Source organism: Lottia gigantea, assembly GCF_000327385.1.
Source record: "Lottia gigantea unplaced genomic scaffold LOTGIsca_10, whole genome shotgun sequence".
In the NCBI taxonomy this organism is placed as follows: Eukaryota; Metazoa; Mollusca; class Gastropoda; family Lottiidae; genus Lottia; species Lottia gigantea.
The window spans coordinates 340,240-366,018 of NW_008706747.1; the positions used below are offsets into that span (position 1 = coordinate 340,240).

At 36.7% G+C, this 25,779-nt stretch overlaps 4 protein-coding genes across 4 annotated transcripts; 3 read left to right on the forward strand and 1 right to left on the reverse strand.

Moving 5' to 3' along the window:
* Positions 1-1,989: 1,989 nt before the first annotated feature.
* LOTGIDRAFT_109554 (hypothetical protein) lies at positions 1,990-5,542 on the forward strand (the record flags this gene model as incomplete). Its single annotated transcript, XM_009046028.1, has 8 exons — positions 1,990-2,130; positions 2,725-2,817; positions 3,299-3,437; positions 3,906-3,946; positions 4,235-4,304; positions 4,722-4,758; positions 5,086-5,161; positions 5,393-5,542. Coding segments are annotated over 8 exons (747 nt in total), but the record flags the coding sequence as incomplete, so codon positions are not given.
* A 704-nt stretch (positions 5,543-6,246) lies between these two features.
* Positions 6,247-12,220, forward strand: LOTGIDRAFT_155989 (hypothetical protein; the record flags this gene model as incomplete). Its single annotated transcript, XM_009046029.1, has 9 exons — positions 6,247-6,283; positions 7,221-7,360; positions 7,803-7,895; positions 8,417-8,555; positions 9,016-9,056; positions 9,447-9,516; positions 11,331-11,367; positions 11,673-11,748; positions 12,071-12,220. The coding sequence occupies 9 exons, from the start codon at positions 6,247-6,249 to the stop codon at positions 12,218-12,220; spliced, it is 783 nt and encodes a 260-aa protein (XP_009044277.1).
* A 734-nt stretch (positions 12,221-12,954) lies between these two features.
* Positions 12,955-13,877, reverse strand: LOTGIDRAFT_109466 (hypothetical protein; the record flags this gene model as incomplete). The annotated part of the gene is made up of 2 exons (XM_009046030.1): positions 12,955-13,222; positions 13,618-13,877. The coding sequence occupies 2 exons, from the start codon at positions 13,875-13,877 to the stop codon at positions 12,955-12,957; spliced, it is 528 nt and encodes a 175-aa protein (XP_009044278.1).
* Positions 13,878-23,999: 10,122 nt separating this feature from the next.
* On the forward strand, positions 24,000-24,629 carry LOTGIDRAFT_65115 (hypothetical protein; the record flags this gene model as incomplete). Its single annotated transcript, XM_009046031.1, has 1 exon — positions 24,000-24,629. A coding segment is annotated over one exon (630 nt), but the record flags the coding sequence as incomplete, so codon positions are not given.
* Positions 24,630-25,779: the final 1,150 nt, after the last annotated feature.

Consider the following 25,779-nt stretch of genomic DNA (forward strand, 5'->3'; position numbering starts at 1 on the left):
TCCCCCCCCCCCCCACTCCCTCTATGCCGCCCTATAGCTACGGGCCTGATTTCTGTTGAATATTTAAGATAATTTTGGATCATGTTCCTGTAATGCTGACTTCCCCTGGGTCCTTTATTTCAGTTCATTACTCAGCAAAATGCTCGACATCCTTTAGGACGAGTTGGTCTACCAGAAGATGTAGCTCAAGCAATCGCTTTCCTGGCCTCGGATCAATCCAGTTTTATCTCTGGGCAAACCATATTTATAGATGGTGGACGACATTGTGTTTGCTCTACCACTGCCGCCGCTCCCAAGTCTTAAATGACGAAGAACATACTACCAGAAGTCGATGACTGGGATGGAATCGCCACCTGCATCGAACGCAACGGAATTGTGCACTCTATGTAATTTGATATATCATATAAAACCACTATTACCATAAAACCTGTGTTCACTGTATAAATCCGCGTAACATATACAAATTACTGCCCTTTTTCATAATTCAAGATCAGTGCAAAATATGACGATAAAAAAATTCGATTAGCCTATCACTTTTTCTTGTCTTCTTTTCCTCTGACCCTTTTGAGGTGTAAAAGGTTGTTTTCTTTTACCTATCTCTGATTCAAAAATAACCGCGCCAACTGGCTTGAAGGCCCCCAACCCAAAATCACATTCAATTGCCCCAGATATAGTTCTTTTAAGACATGGTACAGAGATAAAATTTGGAAGTGGAGCTGAATGGCAACTTACTGTCTGATGATAGTCCATCTGTAGTTGGACTAAATTAGCCAAGCGACCCATCACTGAAGATCCTGTTGTATACGTTACTAACAGTCAGTCCAGCACTTCAATCTTCAAACACATCGTTTGACTGACAGTATCGCCCAAACTAACTTTAACCCGATAACATTTCAAGGGAGGAAACTGAGTAGATTATTTAAAAAAAAAGTCGTTTGAAAAACTTACTGCAAGAAATATAGAATAAGTGTCTATAGAATTAATATGGAAAGTCTTAAAGATAAGGTGGTCCTTATAACAGGTAGGCCTTATATTTTCACTGTTGAAGTGTATACTTCTAAACGTGTTAAGTCGTTTTGAAATTGCATATTCTGTCCAGGGTTCAATCTCGGCATAATAGGTCGAGATGATACCTTCGGATTTTTCAACCCGGTTTCCACCTGTCAGTGATGCAGGTAAGAGGGGGATTACATGGAAAAAGCGTCTAGTCGTTCGGATGGGACAATAAACCGAGGCCCCGTGTATTACAGGCAGTGCACGTTAAAGATGCTTAGTTGGAAATAGAAAAAGAGCAGGCTAATGCCGCTGTCCTGGATAGACTATCTTATATGACTCAATGATCAGTATCAGACCAGCGTTTGGGCAGCACATTTGATATTTAAGTGCTAGAGTAAAATAATATGCTAGCGGAGCAATCAGAAATATGAACAATAATTTAGAATTATTAACGAATGTTACACTGCATGTCATGATGTGCAGTCCGGAGACACTATTGCTTATGCTTATGCTCGCATCATATTATGTTTAACGCTTAGCCATCCTTCATAGACTCGGTTAAAGAACCCCTCTTAAACTTGTAGCACGCCGTGATTGCATGATAGGTTACTTGGTAAGTGTACTATATATTTACCCCAGCCGGGGTCAGGGTGTATATTGAGCCGTCGCCAAAGAACTCCCCGAAGCATGAAGGCGTAATATTTTTTAAAATACAACGTGAAGTATTTATACAAATATTGAAAGGATAGTAGGGTAACTAACAACTCGTTAATTCATTCAACCAAGAAACATCCAAATGGCGACGAATAGAGAGGGGGGGAAGGGGGTACAGCTAGATTGACAATTAGTTTTATGATCTTGATAAGCTCACGTGAACACCACCTGCGCTATTTTGTGACCGCGTTTATCTCCAATACTATTTGGCATATAACATTCGGCAACTTTTGGTTGTTTCCGTAACACTGAACAGCTTTTCCATTTTGAAATTTTGCAGGAGCTAGTTCTGGAATTGGACGGGGTACGGCTGTTCATTTTGCTAAACTCGGATCCAAATTGTCTCTTCATGGACGAGATGGAGCTACATTGGAAGAAACAGCTACTCTTTGTATAGAAGCTGGAGCCAGCAAAGATAACGTAAGTTCAGATATTTTTAGTGGTGTTATATATTACTGCAAACCATTCTACCCAGTTCTTCAGGCGTGTCATTTCAGAGCCGAATTTGTTTGGCTAATCCGAAATATGCATAGAACTGCATAGATAGCCGACATATGCTCAATGGCTCAACAAGATGATTGGGGCCCTTTACCAGGCACAGGGAGCCGCGGTGACTAGATAATACCTTCGGATTTTTCTACCCGGTTTCCCCCTGTCAGTGATGCAGGTAAGAGGGGCTGACATGGAAAAAGCGTCTAGTCGTTCGGATAGGGCATAAACCAAAGCCCCGTGTGCTACAGGCTGTGCACGTTAAAGATCCCTCGACAGTTGGAAATCGAAAAAGAGCAGACTAATGCCGCTGTCCTGGCAAAATTTCCCATGTGCTCTCGGCATTTTTTTCTTGGGTTGTGGGAGCCCGTGGACTTTGTTCAACCAGTCCGTGGTAGTCGAGTCACTGCATAGGCCTGAGGCATGTAGTTTACCAATACTATTTTTAGACAACATACATTGTCAAATGCAAGAGAAAAATGAAAGTATTTTCATTTTTACCACTAAACTAATATATTTTTTCAGATCCTCACTGAGCTGGGAGACGTGAGAGACGAGTCTATCAGAGAGAAAATCATCAATAAGACGATAGAGAAGTTTGGAAGTCTGGATGTTCTGGTATGTTTATGAACTGATAGTTATATTGACGACTCTTTTTCAAAGACAAATTGTTTAATTCTTTCTGTCCAGGCCTCTGATTGGCTGTATTGGCTAACGTACAATCCAATCAAATCACCACACTTACACAGTGAAGACTGACAAAATGCAGTGTAATTAAAATTAGGCCAACCTTTCGCTCCGTTTTTTTAATATAGTCACTTCAGTTAGGGTCTAACTACAGCTCTCTTGAACGTTCGTCAAGGTAACCTTTTGACCTAACTCGATGACGCCTGTTTTAACCAATCAAAATTCTACCTTGTCCAGCGCTGGCAATTCGTGACAGTCAGGTTAGGTTAAAAGGTTAATTTGACGAACGTTCAAGAGGGGTGCTGATAAACTCACTAAAATAGCAATATTAAAAATAAAACCTGATGAAAAAACCGAAACGAAAGTGGAATTAATGATATGCAATATTTCGGCCTTTCAACCATCTTTTCAGGTGAACAATGCAGGGGTTCTCTGTTCAATGCCAACTCTACAAACACCAAATGATAACTTCGACATGGTAATGGACACCAATCTTAAAGCACCGTTTGCTCTGACCAAACTGGCAGCGCCACATCTTATCAAATCAAAAGGTAAGGAAGGTAATATGTCGTCTTAAACTGAACCAGGTCCCTAGCTACAGGGGGGCAAGTAGAGCACGGAAAAATAGATTGCCCCTCGACAACCGACCAATTCCATTACTGCAACTAAACACCATACACCATTGTCTCTTTTGGATATATTACATGCCCATCCGAATACTCGAGTCTGATTTTGGCAGCTAGGCTACACGCATTTTTTCGTATTGGCTAGGAGGTCGACATGCACGTGTAAACAAACTCGTGGCCTAATTTCCGTTAAGATATCCTACGCCATGTTGCCTTTTAGTTATATGTATAACGTAACAAAGAGTCTGGATCTCCTATGTAAATTTAAGAGCAAACACCGTATGAAAAATATTGTAATGTTAAAGATTTGAGCAGATTAAACATTAGCATGTCTCTAGGTGCCAAACCAAAGATATACTTATGTTCGAACATTAGAATTTGGTTCCTTTTCAGGAAGTATAGTCAACGTGTCCAGTTTAGGTGGAGCTAGGGCGGTAAGTAGCGGCCATATTGTCCTCTATTGGTTCCCGTGAATGGATCTTGGTTCATTGCCAAGGCTACTGAAATTTTTTGGAATTTAAATCGAATGCAACTCAATAGTCGTGTAGAAATTACGATGCATGTGTATTTCGAATCTTCGTTACTTTGGTAAAATTATAATTCACAATGACTGTTCTTTGTTCATCTTGTTCATCATTTCTGTATTTATATGGGTTATATAGCTGTTTGCACGTGCTTTTTTTTTCTAATTGAATATCATGGCAAATAAATTCGCATTTCAGTTTCCCCTGATAGGAGTATATTGTATGAGTAAAGCTGCCTTAGATATGTTTACTGAATGTATTTGTTTAGGTACGTATCAAGACAATAGTAATGTATGTATATGTATAGATATATCGGGTGGTCCAAAAAAAACGATAACACTTTTCAACTCAGAATTTCACATAAAGTATCAAAGCTGTGATCATAATTTTTTGAGGGATATTCGACGTCTTTTCAACAAAAAACAGCTTCATGGGTAGTCCCATGTCTAATTAAATTCCACTTTTCTTTCTCCATTGTAATCTAACAGGCTTTCTACTCCAGTCCAATTCTAATAGTGTCATTTTTAACCAATCAAAGTGTGCACGTACGACCCGTTTCTCCAAACCGATGACAATTTCAAATTGTGGCAATTTGTGAAATACTGAAATCTATAAAGCATGTCATATCGCTTTACTTTCGCTAAACCACAAAATATAAGCTAAGCCTTTTTTATTTCATTTTTAGAGTTGGCTCCACAAGGCGTTCGAGTAAATTCCGTAAAGTGAGTGTGGTTTTTATGCCTTCCAGGCCCCTATATGGCCCTCTGAAATTCACTGCTAGTCGTAAATTATTTTGTTATCAGTTCATATGGAATTTCAGCTATACGTTTTATTTTAATAACAGATATCTGACGCTCGGTTTGTCTACAATTGGATACATATGGTAAACTTGAATATCATGATCTATATTAATACCCATCTTCGAAATCCAAGGAAGGCTTATTACATCCAATGTTAAGTGACATGTAAGGAGTGGGTCGTGGAATTTCGACGGTGCCAATATTTCACTTGCAGAGTTAAAAATGATGCCATCTTTTGATTATTTTCAGTCCAGCAATAGTAGTTTCGAACATTCATCGACGTCAAATTAACAGTCCATTTAAATCAGACGAAGCTTTGACACAGGTTTGTGACCTTTCGTTTTATTTTAAGAGGTAGTGTTCCACTACCTCTTAAAATGAACATAAGATCCTCCGACAGGAGGAAATAAAAAAAAAATTGTCGGCTAATTACGCTGTCCTGGCAAGATTTCTCTCATTGCACACTGCATGGCATTGTCTTACTTCATTAGCCCAATAAGTTGCAGAAGATTAGGACGTAAAACTCCATCAATTTCATTTCAATTCTGTATTTCAGTTCATCACCCAGCAAAATGATCTACATCCTTTAGGACGAGTTGGTCAACCAGAAGATGTAGCTCAAGCAATCGCTTTCCTGGCCTCGGATCAATCCAGTTTTATCTCTGGACAAACTTTATTTTTAGATGGTGGACGTCACTGTTTGTAACCGTTCTGGCATTCCAGAATTAAAATGATCAAACACATACTCACAACTGGGGTGGAATTGTTCCGACACCTGCAATGAACGCAATATAATAGTGCATATAATGTAGCTGTCTTGCCTTTTTTCTGTTTATCATATTTAATCACTTTTCTTATTATATTCCAAATGAAATTCTTGTTTACTCTACAAATAGACTTAGAGATGCCTTGACGCTTGTATTAACGTTCTTTGAGTATAATAATGTAGTCACACCACAAATGATTACTCAAATCCGATTTCGGATTCTTACTTTAGTAGTAATTATTGATGCGTTTGATCCGAATTCATCCAGAAGAAGCTTCTAACGTTTACTTGGCGTCGAAGTCGGTGGAAAAGGTGTCATGATAAGTGATTTTGACGCAGTGCCTCACTGAAACGGCATGGGAAGTATGGTGCCACGTATGTGCACGTTAGACTGATGCTGCTGTCATTGCAAAATTCCCTTCCTTGCACACTGCATGGCGTTCCTCGTCTTTATTAGCCCATTAGATACAGAAAAAGTAGGACGTAAAAATCCATTCATTGTATTCTTGCAAGCCGATCTAATGACTGCATCGCCCAAACTCACTTTAAACAGTTCAAGGGAAGTAACTGAGTTGATAACTTTGAAAGAAATCGGTTGAAACACTTACTGCAAGAAATATAGAATAAGTGTCTATAGAATTAATATGGAAAGTCTTAAAGATAAGGTGGTCCTTATAACAGGTAGGCCTTATATTTTCACTGTTGAAGTGTATACTTCTAAACGTGTTAAGTCGTTTTGAAATTGAAAATTCTGTCCAGGGTTCAATAATAGGCATAATAGGTCGAGATGATACCTTCTGATTTTTCAACTCGGTTTCCACCTGTCAGTGTTGTAGATAAGAGGGACTGACATGGAAAAAGCGTCTAGTCGTTCAGATGGAACAATAAACCGAAGCCCGATGTATTACTGGCAGTGAAGTTAAAGATACCTCGACAGTTGGAAATAGAAAAAGAGCAGGCTAATGCCGCTGTCCTGGATAGACTATCTTATATGACTCAATGATCAGTATCAGACCAGCGTTTGGGCAACACATTTGATATTTAAGTGCTAGAGTAAAATAATATGCTAGCGGAGCAATCAGAAATATGAACAATAATTTAGAATTATTAACGAATGTTACACTACATGTCATGATGTGCAGTCCGGAGACACTATTGTTTATGCTTATGCTCGCATCATATTATGTTTAACACTTAACCATCCTTCATACACCCTGGTCCTGGACCTCTCTTTAATTTGTTGCACGCCGTGATTGCATGAAGGTTTACTTTGTAAGTGTACACCAGGTCAGCTTGTACTTTGAGCCGCCGCCAAAGGACAACCCGAAACATGCAGGCGTTATATTTAGAACACAACGTGAAGTATTTAAACAAATATTTAAAGGATAATATGATAACTAACAACTCGTTAATTCATTCAACCAAGAAACATCCAAATGGCGACGAATAGAGACACACGGAAGGAAGGAAAGTGTGGGGGGGGGGGGGGATGGGGGCTTGTTCAGCTAGATTGACAATCAGTTTTATGATCCTGATAAGCTCAAGTGGCCACCTAATTGGCTATTTTGTGACCGGGTTTTCTAGTTATCTGTAGCTTTTGCATTTTGAAATTTTATAGGAGCTAGTTCTGGAATTGGACGTGGTACGGCTGTTCATTTTGCTAAACTCGGATCCAAATTGTCTCTTCACGGACGAGATGGAGCTACATTGGAAGAAACAGCTACTCTTTGTATAGAAGCTGGAGCCGGCAAAGAGAACGTAAGTTCAGTTATATTCAATGGCGTTATTTTTACTATAGACTTATCTGTAATGAGACCGAAAAACTTGTCCTTCCCTGTTCTTCAGACGTGTTATCTCAGGGCCAGATTTGGGCCAATCCGAAATATGCATATAACTGCATAGACATCCGACATAGGCTAAGTGGCTAAACTAGATGATGGGGGGCCCGTGGACTTAAGTGGGTTGGGCCCTTCCCCGAAGACGTTTTCTTTTTTACATGTGCTCTCAGCATTTTATTTTTGGGGATGGGCCCCTTAGAAGTGGAGAGGAGAGGGGGGGGGGGGGAGGGGGTAGTCGAGCCACTGCATAGGCCCGAGACGTGTAGTTTACCAATACAATTTTAAGACAATAGACGTCGTCAAATGCAAGAGAAAGAAGTCTAGAAGTTTCATTTTTACCACTAAACTGATATATTTTTCAGATCCTCACTGAGCTGGGAGACGTGAGAGACGAGTCTATCAGAGAGAAAATCATCAATAAGACGATAGAGAAGTTTGGACGTCTGGATGTTCTGGTATGTCCATGAACTGATAGTTATATTGACGACAATGTCAAGCTATTAAGAACTGCGTGAACACCTTGACTGCAATTACCACTATTCTTGTATCACAAAAACTGTAAATGCAGCAATTTAATTGGATTGTATAGGCAAGAGAATACAGGCAATCAAAGCAGTCGACTGCACATACAGCCTAATTGTTTAAGATTTTCTGTCCAGGCCCCTGATTGGCTGTATTGGCTAGCGTACTATCCGACCAAATCATCACATTTACACATTGATTTTTCGCAGTTCAAGTACTTCTAAAAACTATTTCAATATTCAAGTCCCACACCAACCTCCGAAAATATCGACTATTGACCTCTGTTGCTCAACTACCATTGGAACTGGTTGAACCAAGTCGACAGACCCCCATCAATATGGGGGCTCAACCCGCAGGAGAACATATGTTAAAAAATTTCACGGGGGACGGGGACCCCAACCCAAGTCCATTCATCTAGTTGGGCCACTGGTTGCCCTTCAAACCATCTTTTCAGGTGAACAATGCAGGGGTTCTCTGTTGGTTGCCAGCTCTACAAACACCAAAGGATAACTTCGACATTGTAATGGACACCAATCTTAAAGCACCGTTTGCTCTGACCAAACTGGCAGCGCCACATCTTATCAAATCAAAAGGTAAGGAAGGTAATATGTCATATTTAACTGAACCAGGTCCCTAGCTACAGGGGGTGGGGGGGGGGGGGGGGCGGAAAAACAAAATTCGGACCACCAATTCTATTATTGCAACTAAACACCATACCAGATATATTACTTGCCCCTCCAAACAATCAAGTCTGGCTACGGGCCTGAACTGAACTACATGTATTTTGATTTTGGTAACTCGGCCAGGCGCATTATTTCGTTGTTCGACATGCCAAGACTTAATTTACAATACGAAATCTTATGGCATGTTGCCTTCGAAGATGGGTTCCCTTATTTTCGTTAAGAACATGAAACATCTAATACTTATACTTATAGAGTCCTAGAAAAAATAATGTTAAACTAACTGTTAAGAATCTGGGCATGCCGCTGAACCAATCAAAGATGTACGTATGTTCGAACATTGAAATTTGAATAGCTCATGGTTCCTTTTCAGGAAGTATAGTCAACGTGTCCAGTCTAGGTGGAGCTAGGTCGGTAAGTAGCGGCCATATTGTTCTCTTGTCCCGAGTCCCGTGAATGGATCTTGGTTCATTGTCAAGGCTAATTTCAAATTTAAATCGAATGCAACCCAATAGTCGTGTAGAAAATTACGATGCATGTGTATTTCGAAACTTCGTGACGAAAGAAAAATTATAATTCACAATATGTAAACACCCCAAACCCCAAATCATCACTGCGACTCAAGACCAATTGACCTACCCCCATACCGAACAATCAAGTCTGGCAAACAGAACTGCACTTGGCACAATTGCAGTTCTTTGATTATCTTGTTCATATCATTTCTGTATTTATATGGGTTATATAGCTATTTGCACGTGCTTTTTTTTCTAATTGAATATCATGGCAAATAAATTCGCATTTCAGTTTCCCCTGATAGGAGTATATTGTATGAGTAAAGCTGCCTTAGATATGTTTACTGAATGTATTTGTTTAGGTACGTATCAAGAATATAATGAATATAATATTTCTATATCGCTCTATAATTGATATATTGAGCACTATGTTAACAGTGGTATTTCTATATCACTCTATAATTGATGTATTGAGTACTATTTTAACAGTGGTATTTCTATATTGCTCTACAATTGATGTATTGAGTACTATTTTAACAGTGGTATTTCTATATCACTCTACAATTGATGTATTGAGCACTATGTTAACAGTGGTATTTCTATATCACTCTACAATTGTTGTATTGAGCACTATTTTAACAGTGATAGTTCTATATCGCTCTAGAATTGTTGTATTGAGCACTCTAGAATTGTTGTATTGAGCACTATTTTAACAGTGATAGTTCTATATCGCTCTACAATTGTTGTATTGAGCACTATTTTAACAGTGATAGTTCTATATCGCTCTAGAATTGTTGTATTGAGCACTATTTTAACAGTATTATTTCTATAACGCTCTATAATTGATGTATTGAGTACTATTTTAACAGTGGTAATTCTATATCACTCTACAATTGATGTATTGAGCACTATGTTAACAGTGGTATTTCTATATCACTCTACAATTGTTGTATTGAGCACTATTTTAACAGTGGTATTTCTATATCGCTCTACTATTGATGTATTGAGTACTATTTTAACAGTATTATTTCTATAACGCTCTAGAATTGTTGTATTGAGCACTATTTTAACAGTGATATTTCTATATCGCTCTAGAATTGATGTATTGAGCACTATGTTAACAGTGGTATTTCTATATCACTCTACAATTGTTGTATTGAGCACTATGTTAACAGTGGTATTTCTATATCACTCTACAATTGTTGTATTGAGCACTATTTTAACAGTGATAGTTCTATATCGCTCTAGAATTGTTGTATTGAGCACTATTTTAACAGTATTATTTCTATAACGCTCTAGAATTGATGTATTGAGCACTATTTTAACAGTGATAGTTCTATATCGCTCTAGAATTGTTGTATTGAGCACTATTTTAACAGTGGTATTTCTATATCGCTCTAGAATTGTTGTATTGAGCACTATTTTAACAGTGGTATTTCTATATCGCTCTAGAATTGTTGTATTGAGCACTATTTTAACAGTGGTATTTCTATATCGCTGTATAATTGATGTATTGAGTACTATTTTAACAGTGGTATTTCTATATCGCTCTACAATTGATGTATTGAGTACTATTTTAACAGTATTATTTCTATAACGCTCTAGAATTGTTGTATTGAGCACTATTTTAACAGTGATAGTTCTATATCGCTCTAGAATTGTTGTATTGAGCACTATTTTAACAGTGGTATTTCTATATCGCTCTAGAATTGTTGTATTGAGCACTATTTTAACAGTGGTATTTCTATATCGCTGTATAATTGATGTATTGAGCACTATTTTAACAGTATTATTTCTATAACGCTCTAGAATTGTTGTATTGAGTACTATTTTAACAGTGGTATTTCTATATCGCTGTATAATTGATGTATTGAGTACTATTTTAACAGTGAAAATATTTTTATTATTGTATTATTATAATAGATGTATAGCGAAAAGCCTGGTACTTCACATTTTTCATTGTAATCTGACGAGTTTTCTACAGCAGTCCCGTTCTCATTATATTATTTTTAACCAATCAAAGTGTGTCATGAACGATCCGTTTCTCGATAACTATGACAAATTGTGACAATTTGTGTAATATCGAAACTTATAAAACATGTCATATCGCTTTGCTTTGGCTTCGCTAAACCACAAAATATAAGTAAGCCTTTTATTTTTTTTTCATCATTTTTAGAGTTGGCTCCACAAGGCGTTCGAGTAAATTCCGTAAAGTGAGTGTGGTTTTTATGGCGTGGGGGGGGATTGCATGGCCTTCTGAAATTCAATGCGAGTGATATAGAATTTTACCTATCCGTTTCACTTTAATTACAAATATCTGACGCTCGGTTTGTCTACAATTAGATATACATGTATAACTTGTATACCATGATCTACATTAATACCCATCTTCGAAATCCAAGGAACGCTTATTACATCCAATGTTAAGTGGCATGCGAGGAGTGGGTCGTGGAATTTCGTCGGTGCCAATATTTCACTTGCAGAGTTAAAAATGATGCCATCTTTTGCTTATTTTCAGTCCAGGAGTAGTAATTTCTCAAATTCATCAACGTGCAACTGACAGTCCATATAAATCAGACGAAGCTTTTGCACAGGTTTGTGACCTTTCTTTTTATTTAAAGGAACACTACCTCTTAAAATGAACATACAACCCGGTATCCCATTGTCATTGATGTAGGTGAGAAGGGGTGACATGGAAAAGGCGTCTAGTCGTGTGCTACAGGTTGTGCACGTTAAAGATCCTTCGACAGTTGAAAATCGAAAAAGAGCACGCCAATGCCGCTGTCCTGGCAAAGTAGTAGGCTAATTACGTTGTGCTGGCAAGATTTCCCTCATTGCACACTGCATGGAATTGCCAATAGCTCAATTAGGTGCAGAAGATTAGGACGTAAAACTCCATTAATTTCTTTATTTCAGTTCATCACTGAGCAAAATAATCTACATCCTTTAGGACGAGTTGGTGAACCAGAAGATGTAGCTCAAGCAATCGCTTTCCTGGCCTCGGATCAATCCAGTTTTATCTCTGGACAAACTTTATTTTTAGATGGTGGACGTCACTGTTTGTAACCGTTCTGGCATTCCAGAATTAAAATGATCAAACACATACTCACAACTGGGGTGGAATTGTTCCGACACCTGCATCGAACGCAATATAATGGTGCACTCTATGTATCTGTCTTGCCTTTTTCTGTCTATCATATAAAATTACTTTTCTAATTATATTTCAAATGAAATGCTTGTTTACTCTACAAATAAACTATAATTATGCTAAAAGGTCCGATTTTTAGATCCCATGACCATTTGGCTATCCTCGGCAGTTTCCGTAATGCTGAATCTGTTGCAGAGTGCTAGCGTTACTTTCATGGTAGGTCGTTCGTCCGTCTCATGACCAAACGAGTTCAAACCGGAAGTCGTTTCATGCAGCCGACACACAACTTCCGCTTTTAGTTCTTTTGACTACACCATCATTACAGAGAATCTGTGGTCTTTTGGAGAGTTGCAAATCAGAAAACACTATCAAAATTGTATTTATTATAACATTTACATAGTCAAAATTATCAGTAGACAGAATTCACACCTGACGATTGACCATTTTATGTGCAAATGCGGTTCTTAAATGTTTGAAGTGAGCCCCACCCCTCAACGATTTTGAGGCCAGTACTCGGACTCTTCATGATTTCTTTGAGTATATGTTGACGGTATATAGTCACACCACAAATGATTACTCAAATCCGATTTCAGATTCTTACTTTAGTAGTAATTATTGATGCGTTTTATCCAAATTCGTCCAGAAGAAGCTTCTAACGTTTACTTTGCGTTGAAGTCGGTGGAAAAGGTGCAACAGACCCTGGCATTCCGGGAAGAAATAATCCTGGAAAAGGTGGGCGTGGTGGAATAAGAGGCGTAGTTCCACGTACGATGGATTCGAAATTTGACACAAGATTGGCAGTTTGAGGATACGACGAAGTCCAATAAGAATTTGACTGTAAGATTCGTTGAACCGCTGCGAAGTTACTGGCTTCCGTTAACAACTCCAGGCCAACTGACGTCTGCCTTTTCCACTTAGTTCTGAAATAAGAAAAAAAATGTAGTCTTAATTATGACTTAAAAACTTCAAATAAACTGTCCGTAATGGCCTCCAGACACCAGGTTTGCCGCATGACTAATATTCAATTCAACTTGCGACCACTAAAAAGTATATATGGAAGAAATGGCGTGTCCAACTATATGGCTGGTAGATTTTATGGGACAATGGCAGTGTGCTGTGTTCATGTTGAAATGCGTTTACATTTCGTTTTGCGGAAATACTTTCCTGGATTCTTGAAATCCTGAATTCCTTAAAATTCCTGACACATTTTTCATTTTCTGAAAATTCTTGAATTCCAGAAAAATTCCTGACACATTTTTCATTTTCTGAAAATTTTTGAATTCCAGAAAAATTCCTGAAAATTCCGAAAACCTACCTTCTGTTTTGGTACCAAGTTTTGACTTGAGTGTCTGATAATTGTAGTTTTGCAGCCAGTTCCACTCGGTCTTGAACACTGAGGTATTTCTGCCGGTCGAAATGTTTCTCAAGGTACCGGAGCTGACTCTCGGAGAAAGCTGTCCGAGCTTTTCTCGGTTTCTTAGATTTATACATCATAATAGGCGAATCTCTATCACCGACTTGTACTGAAATTGAAATAAAATGGAGTTTTACGTCCGAGCTTTCAAGGCACTTCATAGCCATTAATAGTTGAGTCTATTTCTGCCATCTTTTTTTTTTACATTAAAAAATAAAATAAATAAATACATGAAATAAATATATTATAATTATAATAAATAAATAAAAGAAAGATAAAAAAAAATTATATAAAATGAAAATCTATACCAAAGGAATAAATAAGAAAATAAATATAAAAAATATAAAAAATTAATAAATAATAATTTATATGAAATGTTATAATATATCAAACGAATATATAAGAAAATAAATGCATATGAAAAAGAAAAAAGAAAAAAGAAAATAAATATATAAAATGAAAATATATATCAAATGAATATATAAGAAAATAAATGAATATGTAAAAAATAAATAAATGATTAAATAAAAAGTTTTATAAAATGAATTAATATATCAAATGAATATAATATAAGAAAATAAATAAATATGTAAAATAAAAATAAATAACCAACATTTTAAAGAAAATAAATTTATATTATACAGTTTAAAGTTACATACTTGACGTAATGAATGAAAACAGAAATCGCTGTTGAAAAAAAAAATCCATTGAAAAATAAATCAAATTTTGAACAAGTTTGGGCACCTTTTTAAGAAAAATTATAATAGAACCATTTGTATTTGTTTGCGGATACAAAATACATTTTTAATAAACTGCTTATATTTCAATTTCGCTTTGAGCCAAATGACACCGTTTTCAATTGACCTCGTGAGAAAATTGACCAAATTTAATCTAAGAAAGATAATTTTCTAACATTCAATCATTAAATTTTTCAATAAGAGAATTTATTGATATTTTACTCAATACCAAATTATTTCAATGAAAAAAAACCGCAAAATTAAATTGCAATTATTTGCCATTGTTAAAATTTCAAAAAAGTACCCTTAAGTAAGAGGTGCTGCGCACTCGATGAACCTAAAGGACCCTTTAACATTAATTCATACTTTAAAGAATGCACTATATAAAAAATATAAATACGAATTTCTCTCATTATAAAATATCTTGTAATGCACTGAATATGCGTGTGAAACAAACCGCCTGGCGCCGTAGAGAACAAATCCTCTTCATATTTCCCTTCAAAAAGGATTTAGTCGTCGGATTATCTACAGTTACAAATCCCCCTTTCATCTATGCCGCTCTATATTAAAGTCATAAATTTGTCTATATTCAATACCTTTATGACTTATAATGCGACTTTTGACTCTTTCAAAAATTCGATCACCGCTGATTTTTTATTTTACAAAATTCATATTTTCGGTGATATTTTTTATCTCAGAAAATTTGTGTTTTTATAACATTTTGTTTTATAAATTTTTTCTGTAATATTGAAAGTGAAATATTGAATATTATTAACAGAAAAATATATGAATAATAGACAGTAAAATAAACGAATAATCAACCTCAAATAAATGAATAATAAACTACAAAATTAATGATTAATTAACAGAAAAATAAATGAATTTAAAAAAGAAACTGAATAATTAAGTTTAAAAAGAAGAGTAATAAACTGTAAAATAATTGAATAATTAGCCGCAAATTAAATGAAAAAGAAATGAATAATTAACAGAAAAAATAAATAATTATAATAATTAACAGAAAAAAGAAATTAATAATTAACAGAACAAGAAATAAAAATTAACAGAAAGAGAAATGAATAATTAACAGAAAAAGAAATGAAAAATTAACAGAAAAAGAAATGAATAATTAACTGAAAAAGAAATGAATAATTAACAGAAAAAGAAATGAATAATTAACAGAAAAAGATATTAATAATTAACAGAAAAAGAAATGAATAATTAACAGAAAAAGTATAGAATGGATGACAAAATATGAATGAACAAGACATATACATTTTTGGATTGACTCCTTTCGACTTAATCCCCGGCACCACCCCTCTAGTTGAGCCATTTCGCGTTCAAAGAATTTTCTTAAGTTCTTATGGAATGTAACAAGATATAAATGCAATTTTTACCTTTGATTTTGGAACTGTCGTGTCCATGGTGATGATCTATATGTTCATGGGTCATCGTATGACAGATCTCCGGAACCATTCGGGTCCGGGACAGATCTTCGGGACTTTCCGGATAATGTATTAGATAAGGATTCACAATAGGTCTGGAACTCGATACTTTGGATAAGATGTCCGTAATGAGGAATGTTGGACGTGGGGGAACATTTCCCGATACTTGTGGACGTTCTGGACTCGAAACACTTTCCGGAGATTTATCACCGGAATTTTCCACTTCACTGTCCGAGTCAGCTACCCTTTCCGATTTTTTTCCAAATTGTCTTTTATCCTCGATATGTTCGGAACTGTCCATTTCTCCGTCGGAACATTCGGAAATTTCCGAAAGCGTATCGTTGTGTCGATCCGTTTCGTCAATTGCATCAACGTCCTCCGACGACTCTCCTTTCGTTTTTATGGAAGTTTCCATTTCAGGATTAATTTTGTATATGATTAAAAAACTTTTTAGAAGTTTAGTAAATCCTCGGAAACAATGCTGAAACGTTTTAGAAGTTTGCCAAATCGTCAAGAACAATGCCCAAACGTTTAAGTTCCACTATATAAATCCGTATTAAAATGAATAGATTGCTGACAATAATGGCAGAATCTGCTCGATCAAATACTCTTTTCTTCCAATAAAAGAAAATAAAACCTCTAATTTTCCTTAATTTTCTCAATTCATTAAGAAAATGGTTTCATCAATTTTGGTCACGCCATTTACAATACCTGCTCATTCATCTAGCAATTATCGGTTTAATAAAATTGATAGTTGCACAAATTTCTTATACTATGTTATTTATGTCTTTATAAATTGATAGTTTATAAAATTCAATAGTTGCACAAACTTAATTCATTTATAGTTGACACAATTGCACAATTATAAAATAAATAGTTGGACATATTCCTTATACTAAGGTCTTTATATCTTTATAAACTGATAGTTTATGAAATTTGCGATTATCATAAAGTCGATAGTTGCAGAAAGTTTATAGTTGACTAATGCATTTATAAAATTGATAATTGCACAATTTTCATACATTTATAGTTGACAGATTGGAAATCATAAAATTGATAGTTGCACAAATTTCTTGTATATTATAGATGATAGTTATTCACAGTTATAAAATTGATAGTTGCACTTATATCAAGTTGAAAGTTGCACAAATTTATAAAATACAATAGTTGATAGTTATCGATTTTACAAAATAAAGAATATCACAAATTCTTAACGTTTGTAGTTGATAGTTATCTCTTACATAAAGTTGATAGTTATCTCTTATATAAAGTTGATAGTTATCACATATATAAAGTTAATAGTTGCACGATAGTTTACAATAGCTTATTAAATTCGAAATTTGATATTAAATTATCGTTTAATATTCCAATTGGCTCGTGGTTTGCTTTTAAGCTTTTTTCCGATTAGAAAACAAGTTCCTATCAATATCTTCATTAGCGGGCCATAATTATCATATTTTCCGCCTAGAAAGCCCCGTAGCTTACTTCATTAGTCAAGTTTGTCTTTTGGAATCTGCGCCAAATTAACCGTAAAATTCCCGCAATTTAGTTCCACATATAATCTATAGGAAACAGATATGGGCTTAAAAGTAGTGTTTTTTTCTGATATATAGCTATCACTTTTTATCCATTTCCGTTTAATTTCCAAAACTTTTCCTCATTATGAACATCTTCATTCGAACATCGACAATAAATTTGTGATCACCAAAATCCAAAGTCCAAAAAAGAGTATGTTGTCACTAGAAAAATGTTCAAAATTTGACAAGAAAATATTTTCATTCCAACATCGACAATACATTTGTGATCACTAAATAAATTCCGAATTTGACAGTTTGTCCGAACGTTTCCTGAACGATTTTGTGCCGTTCTGTCAGAAAAAGGGGGATTTATGAGGAATATAAGGCAAGCAATGATTACGATTGAGTGAACAAGGCTATGATAAAAGGACGGGGCGGGGGTTAAAAGTCACCAATATTAATCTGATATTGAAGAATAAAAGTGAACAGTCAAGTCTATTATTCTACAATTGAATTAAAAGATTTGGTATTCGACAATCAGAGAAATCAGGGAGCAAAGAGTTGATTCAGGGCGGTGTGGTCCATTCGGAATTTTAACTTTGAAGACCCTGCGGTTTGATTGACCCATGAATTATGAAATTTAATAAATTTAATATATTGTGCGTCTGTATATCTATTTTAATATACAAGGACCTTTTGAAATTTCATCAGGTTTGCTTACCGTCTTCTCTTTCTGCCGTTATGGTGACGTCATAAATCCCTTTTGAGGTTTTGTTTCAATTGAGTATCATAATGTCGAGTCTTTAAGCGAGGTGTATACAGAAAGTAAAAATAAGAGCAATGTAGCGAATTCAATTAAATCTGGGGCCTATGGAAAACGAATATGACGGCAGTGAATATTGGATACATGCATCAAAATTCTTTAAAAGTTGAAAAGAAAAAGCCTCTGGAAGAAGTCGTGGTCCACAGAGTCCTGCTTTTATTCACCTCGAAATCAAAGGATCTCTGTAGGAACATGTGCTTGACATCGAATCATATGACAAGTCAATATTTTATATGGCTGATTACTCGAGACTAATACCATCATTACCTGTCAATCAATTTATAATAGTCTTGATTATCATTTATGGTTTTCAAAGATTGTAAGATACGCCCCTTTCTGAAAGACATCATGTCGAAAAGTTTCCAAAAAGGAATCTTCAATTTATTCACAAGCTCTTCCTCTAGTAGCCTCTGCCATTCTTTAGACACTAACAGCACCAACACTGCTGTCGTCGCTGTCACTTCTCCAGACATCAACAGCACTGCTGTAGCCTCTGTCACTTCTCTAGACATCAACAACACTGCTGTCGTCTCTATCACTTCTCTAGACACCAACAACACTGCTGTCGTCTCTATCACTTCTCTAGACATCAACAACACTGCTGTCGTCTCTATCACTTCTCTAGACATCAACAACACTGCTGTAGCCTCTGTCACTTCTCTAGACACCAACAAAACTGCTGTCGTCTCTATCACTTCTCTAGACACCAACAACACTGCTGTCGTCTCTATCACTTCTCTAGACATCAACAACACTGCTGTCGTCTCTATCACTTCTCTAGACACCAACAACACTGCTGTCGTCTCTATCACTTCTCTAGACATCAACAACACTGCTGTCGTCTTTATCACTTCTCTAGACATCAACAACACTGCTGTCGTCTCTATCACGTCTCTAGACACCAACGGCACTGCTGTCGTCTCTATCACTTCTCTAGACACCAACAACACTGCTGTCGTCTCTATCACGTCTCTAGACACCAACAACACTGCTGTCGTCTTTATCACTTCTCTAGACATCAACAACACTGCTGTCGTCTCTATCACTTCTCTAGACATCAACAACACTGTCGTCTCTATCACGTCTCTAGACATCAACAACACTGCTGTAGCCTCTGTCACTTCTCTAGACACCAACAACACTGCTGTCGTCTCTATCACGTCTCTAGACATCAACAACACTGCTGTCGTCTCTATCACGTCTCTAGACACCAACGGCACTGCTGTCGTCTCTGTCACGTCTCTAGACACCAACGGCACTGCTGTCGTCTCTGTCACGTCTCTAGACACCAACAACACTGCTGTAGCCTCTGTCACTTCTCTAGACACCAACAACACTGCTGTCGTCTCTATCACGTCTCTAGACATCAACAACACTGCTGTCGTCTCTATCACGTCTCTAGACACCAACGGCACTGCTGTCGTCTCTATCACTTCTCTAGACACCAACGACACTGCTGTCGTCTCTATCACTTCTCTAGACACCAACAACACTGCTGTCGTCTCTATCACGTCTCTAGACACCAACAACACTGCTGTAGCCTCTGTCACTTCTCTAGACACCAACAACACTGCTGTCGTCTCTATCACGTCTCTAGACACCAACAACACTGCTGTCGTCTCTATCACTTCTCTAGACACCAACAACACTGATGTCGTCTCTATCACTTCTCTAGACACCAACAACACTGCTGTCGTCTCTGTCACTTCTCTAGACACCAACAACACTGCTGTCGTCTCTATCACTTCTCTAGACACCAACAACACTGCTCTCGTCTCTATCACTTCTCTTGGCACCAACATGTTCTGTATCTTTTTGATAAATGTATATTCTTTAATTAGCGATCTTAATTTTTAAATACTTTTGTCTGCATTTATTGATAAGAAAATTTAGACGAGTAAATGAAAATGGGGGATGGGGCTTTCACACATTGGGTTTATATTTTTGTGTTTTATTATTGGGTGGAGTGGGGATTTTAAGTTTAATTTAGAAATTAGAAGATGTCTCTTTTGTCTCCATCAAGTATCACTTGATCACCTCGATCCCAATCTACGCTAGGGTTTGCCATCTCGTCAATTTCATACATGTATAGCCAACACCTTTTTAGTAACAAAATAACACTTTTGATGCCAAATTAATAACGCCAGAATGCTCAAGAGTAGTAGTTTATAACATCGTCGTGGCTTTTATTAATTTTGCCATATGTTTGTTTACTTCTTGACAAATTCGGCGTTGATAAAACAAACTCTGCAGGGTGTCAAAAATATTCAAGTTCTGTCCTTTCACTAGGGGATTAGGTTTGAGATTTCCTTTCACTTGCAACACAGATTGCGGATTCACGGGATCTGGAAAGTTTCGTCAAATGCGAGAGCAAGAAACGTAAAGCTTACGTTCATCACTCTTGAACATCATAGCCCAAATAGTGGGATATGCGTTAAGTGTGTAATTTTGATTGGTTCATATTTCAAGATGGCGAATAATAAAGTCACATGACTTACATTCAGATCGAGGAGCAGACGACTCGGCTCGATGAATGAAAGGGAATTTATTCGATTTTTAGAATGAATTGACAAGCTGTGTATCGGATGATTTGCTGTTAACAACAAGTACAACCGTCATTTTATTAAAATTACTGTTCTAAATGGGGGATTATCGCCCCTGATTGTTATTCTCTATTGAAGGAGGCACAAAAGGTATTGACTGAACCCGCTTGACAGTATACATGCAGTCGGTTAAAGCGAGTTCATTATTTCTTTCTTTGGACTAATAAAAGGGAAATGGGCTTTGTTCGACTTTGTATTAAGACGAAAAACTAATTGAGTTGTCGATTTCAGCCCCCACTTCAGGTGTTAGTACTATCGACCCCTAGTTTATTGTTCCTCGACTAATAAAATACAAACATTTGTACTAACTAACAAGGGTTCATAGCTTCAAAATATTTTTCACAAATTTTTAATAAAGTCTTGTCGCTTATTAACTCTCAATAAACACACTAGGCCTAAACAAAAATATTTATATTCGGCTTTACTCCAATCTGCCATTCTCTACCATATTCTTTTCCTCTATAATTTCGATTGTGATTTTCGATCGACTTCTAGGACTGATGTATCAGATTCTCCATGTAGAAAATGCAAGAATGGAGATGGAAAGAATTTGATATATAAGTAGTTCAATATATATAATTTTCTTTAAGCTTTTGTCGTGAGAAGTGACGTCTCAACTTCTGTACATATGTAATGACGTCACATAGGCCTTCTTATTATTTCTTTATATTTCGTATTCACAAAGCATGTAGTAAAGTAGCTTGTGGAATATAGCAAATAACAAGGTGTCCAAAAGGAATCGTACGGCCCCTGTGGACAAACTGGACACATAGGCCTAAGCTTTTTGCTTTAGCCTACATGGAAGCAAATTCATTCTTCCCCTAAACAAAATGTTATTTTTGTTCAGGAAAGGACTCTTGAAGTGATCATTGCCTACAAAATCGTGGAAAATAACGAACTAATTTCACCATTTGCTCCCTGTCAAAACATGATGTCGGCATTTTGTCAATTTCCTTTGAAGTTTGTAAGTGTCGGTAAGATGAAAGCGTCCACCTGTAATTAAAGTCAAGGTAGGGAATATAACTTTTTGGTACTATTTTGTCCGCTTTAGTAATTCATTTATAGGCCTAAATAACATCATGAATATATGAGTCAACCCAGGGTTATAAGCATTAGCACAAAATCAGCACAAACACAACTATATAAATATTCTCTGGACGAAATTTTGGCACTAAGGTACCTAGGAATCCCGGTAATATCACTAGAGCAGAAGATATCCGGAAAATATTGAATTTTCAGAATAAAATCCTTCGATGATTTCATGTCGAAAAATCAAAATGGCGGAAATATGGTAACCGCATCCATTTAAGCCTAAAGGAATTTGATTACTAAGGGTAAGGTGAAAATTAATTCGAAACGATGACCTTTGATCTCTTGTCACCATCTTCTGACGAAATTCGCCAATTAAAATATTAATATGATCGTTTGAGGAATCGAATATTATATTTGAAAGTGCGTCAATTGTCAAATTGGTCGGCAACCACACACCACCATTACTAGTTGCCAGGCAACCAAATACTGTCTTTAGAAAGACTCCAAACCATTTCAAAAAGCGTTCAATATGATGGTTAGTTAATTGGAAAATCTCAGAGTCTAAATTTCTTCTGATGTTTTCGGGAAATTAAGCACTTGACGGCATGATGAGGTTTCTATTAGCTTTTCATTTAAGACGATGTCACGGCGATTTGGTTTCAAACAAATTCAGTAAGGGTGACATTGGAAGAGTTGCGTCCCTTGATGACGATAATCGATTGAAGTAATGGCGGCGGAAGGAGAAATTAAAGATAGCATGAAGCTAATTTGAAGCCTGGTTGAATTTAATAAACAATGGTTATTCATCCATCTTAAACCAACAATAGGTTTATTTATCGTCTCTTAATTGATTCCATTAAAATCACAGATTGCTGAGTCGAGTCTGGGAAGAGCGGTTCGCACAAAATGTACGCCGTTGAAAACCATAAGGCAAAATAATAATAATAATAATACTGATGATGATGATGCTGATGATGATGATGATGATATCGTCTCTTAATGGATTCCATTAAAATCACAGATTGCTCTACAGAGTCTGGTAATAGCGGTGCACACAAAATTCTAATGTTGGCTACGTCGTTGAAAACGATAAGTCATTAATAATGATAATAATAATAATAATAATGTTGATAAAACACATCTTAGCAATTTTCTAGGTATTACGCTTTGTCTTATAACGAATTCGTAATACCTTGACATTGTGAAGATGAGTTTATCAAAATGAACAGCTGTAGCTCACCAGTACCAGAATTCTTTATTTTTGCAGAACTTAATTAACTAGACTATGTCTTCTTGACTTTACATTCTTGATGTTAGTTCGAGTTGAGAGTTGTAAGATTAACTTCTGTTATAATACGAAAATTCACGGAAACTACCGTTAACTTTCCAATTGACACTTCGTCTTAACTTTTGTGACCATTTTTGGGGCCGATGGATATAGGCCTACTATAATTGACGTCTTGTTTACAAATCATTAATATTTGACAACGAATCCCTTTCATATCCAGCAAGAGTGGTTCCTATTCCAATTCCAGTCCGCACGCCAATCCGTATTTTTTCTTGAATAAAGACTGGGTAATCGAAAATGCGGAAGTGAAAGTTTCCGCGAGGTTTGTGAAAGGTCTTTTAATAATTTTATCAATAATTCCAGTAATATGGATATTTATTCCGGTGCCAGGATCCGATTGAAACTCAAAGACAATGACATACTGATTGGCTTCATAAATTCCATCAACACTAACGAGGAAGATAGCATTGTAGCTCTGTCAAAGGCAGAAATAAGGAAAAATGGTGAATCTAAAAACAAAACACGTTTGCCAGGAGTGCAACGTATCCAAGCAAGTCTCATAGAAGAGCTGGAAATTTTACCGGAAACTGATGCCAGTACAGTTCCTGACAAGAAGAAGAATGACAGATTGAGAGGCCGGAATGTGAAACATTCTAAATATGTCCCCAACCATCTAAAGACTTTTATAGAATTGGATCATGAAAAGCTGGTATTTGGTGCAGATAAGCAGAAGCAGAGAGCATCTGTAGAAGATGAGGATTTGATAAAAACGGTTTTTCAAGAAGGAGGTTCTGATGATGACTCAAGCAGTGAAGTTGAGGACAGCTATTCCACAGAAGAGTTCACAGTTTTAACTAAAACAGATGCCCTGTTTCACGAAGCCATTAAATTCATTGCTGAGAGGCCGACGATTGGTTTTGCTGCGGAAGGTATAGACATTGGAAGAGAGGGAAAGTTGTGCTGGATCCAAATTGATGCTGGTGGTTCCATATTTTTATTCGACATGTTGAATCTTGGCACTGACGGATTGAAACAAGGTCTGAAAAACATCATTCAGTCGGAATCCATTTTGAAAGTCGTTCATGACTGTCGTCTCATCTCTGACCTACTCCATCATCAATTCAGAGTTCAAATGCTGAATATCTTTGACACTCAAGTAGCTCATGCTTTAGCCTATCGTGAACAAAATCGAAAGGATTTACCACGTTATGTACCTGGTCTTGCTTCGTGTCTGTATGAACATTTAGATCTTCCTGATGAACAGATCCATATCATTCGAATTCGTGAACAAGCCAAGTCTGAAGATCAAGAAATTTGGGCTGAGAGACCTGCTCCTCGATGGTTGTTGGATGCCGCTTCGAAGCACGTCAAGCATTTATTGGACTTACGCATGATTCTCATGGAGAAAATGATGGTTGAGTTCAAAGCTGGTGTGGAAATTTATTTGACTTACGTCCGGAACTCTTCTGACAAGGAGGCTAAAGAGTCTCAAAGCAAACGTCATTTGCTGCCCATTGCTTTTCAGCATCTACCAAACTTTGTAGCGGATCTCACTAAACGCATGAAATATTATTACGGACAACGAAAAAATCGACCACGATTGAAAGATCGGCATGGATTTAGAGAAGAAAGGATTGTGATTTCTGATCCGAAAATTTTGGGATCCAAAGATTCCATATGGCATGCAAAAAATAAGCCAGAGAATCGAGGCAGTACCAGAGCTCCTTTCATTGAAAAAATTGAACCAATATCTCCTGTTAAAGTGGAGAAACCAAAAAAGGAAATGGTTGAAGAGATGATTTGCAAACCAGTTCCAAAGCCAGTGAAAATTCCTGAAAGAGTTCCAATCACAGACAAGTACAGTGACGGTACCTCCCAAGATTCGGAATCAGATTCTTTAGAAAACCCAGAAGTTCCACAGTTATCAGACAGTGTCTTCATGCAGCAGATTTCCACTCAAGCTGTAATGAACACACCTACTCTTCCATCGGAAAATATATTTTCATTCGTGCGTCGTGAATTAGGAGCAGACTCAAATAATCATTTAATGGGCATAACTCTTCTTCCAGCTGGTCACTATCCAGACAAGCGTAAGAAAAAAAGTTACGAAGAAAGCATCTATGACAAACTCTACACAAACGGTGCCACCTCGGAAGAAAACGATGAACATGATTACGGAGAAATTCCAACGCCTCAGAGATTAGGTCGTGCTTCACGAGCTTTGCCATTGTTTACATTGTCCAAGGAACAGAGCATGTCCACGTCATCCATATCAACCATGGACTCTTCCATTGGATCACCAACTCCTGAACTTTCCAGCATCAAACATAACTCAAATGTGTCCCAATCTACTCTTCAAGATTCACCAAAGACCTCAAGATCAAATCATCGTAATAAGGAACTGCCCAATATAAATGAACTGCAGAGACAGTTGCAATTCCTGCGACATCGTTCCGATTCCTCTTCCTCAAGTGTTACCTCTGAAGACTCTGCCACCAGGCATCAACGACTGGTTGAGGCACTAAGAGTGCAGAAATAGTGATCATTGTGTGTGCCTTTCCTTCTCACATTTTCTGTGGTACTATAACCATGATCTGAAGACATTTATAAGAAAATCATGT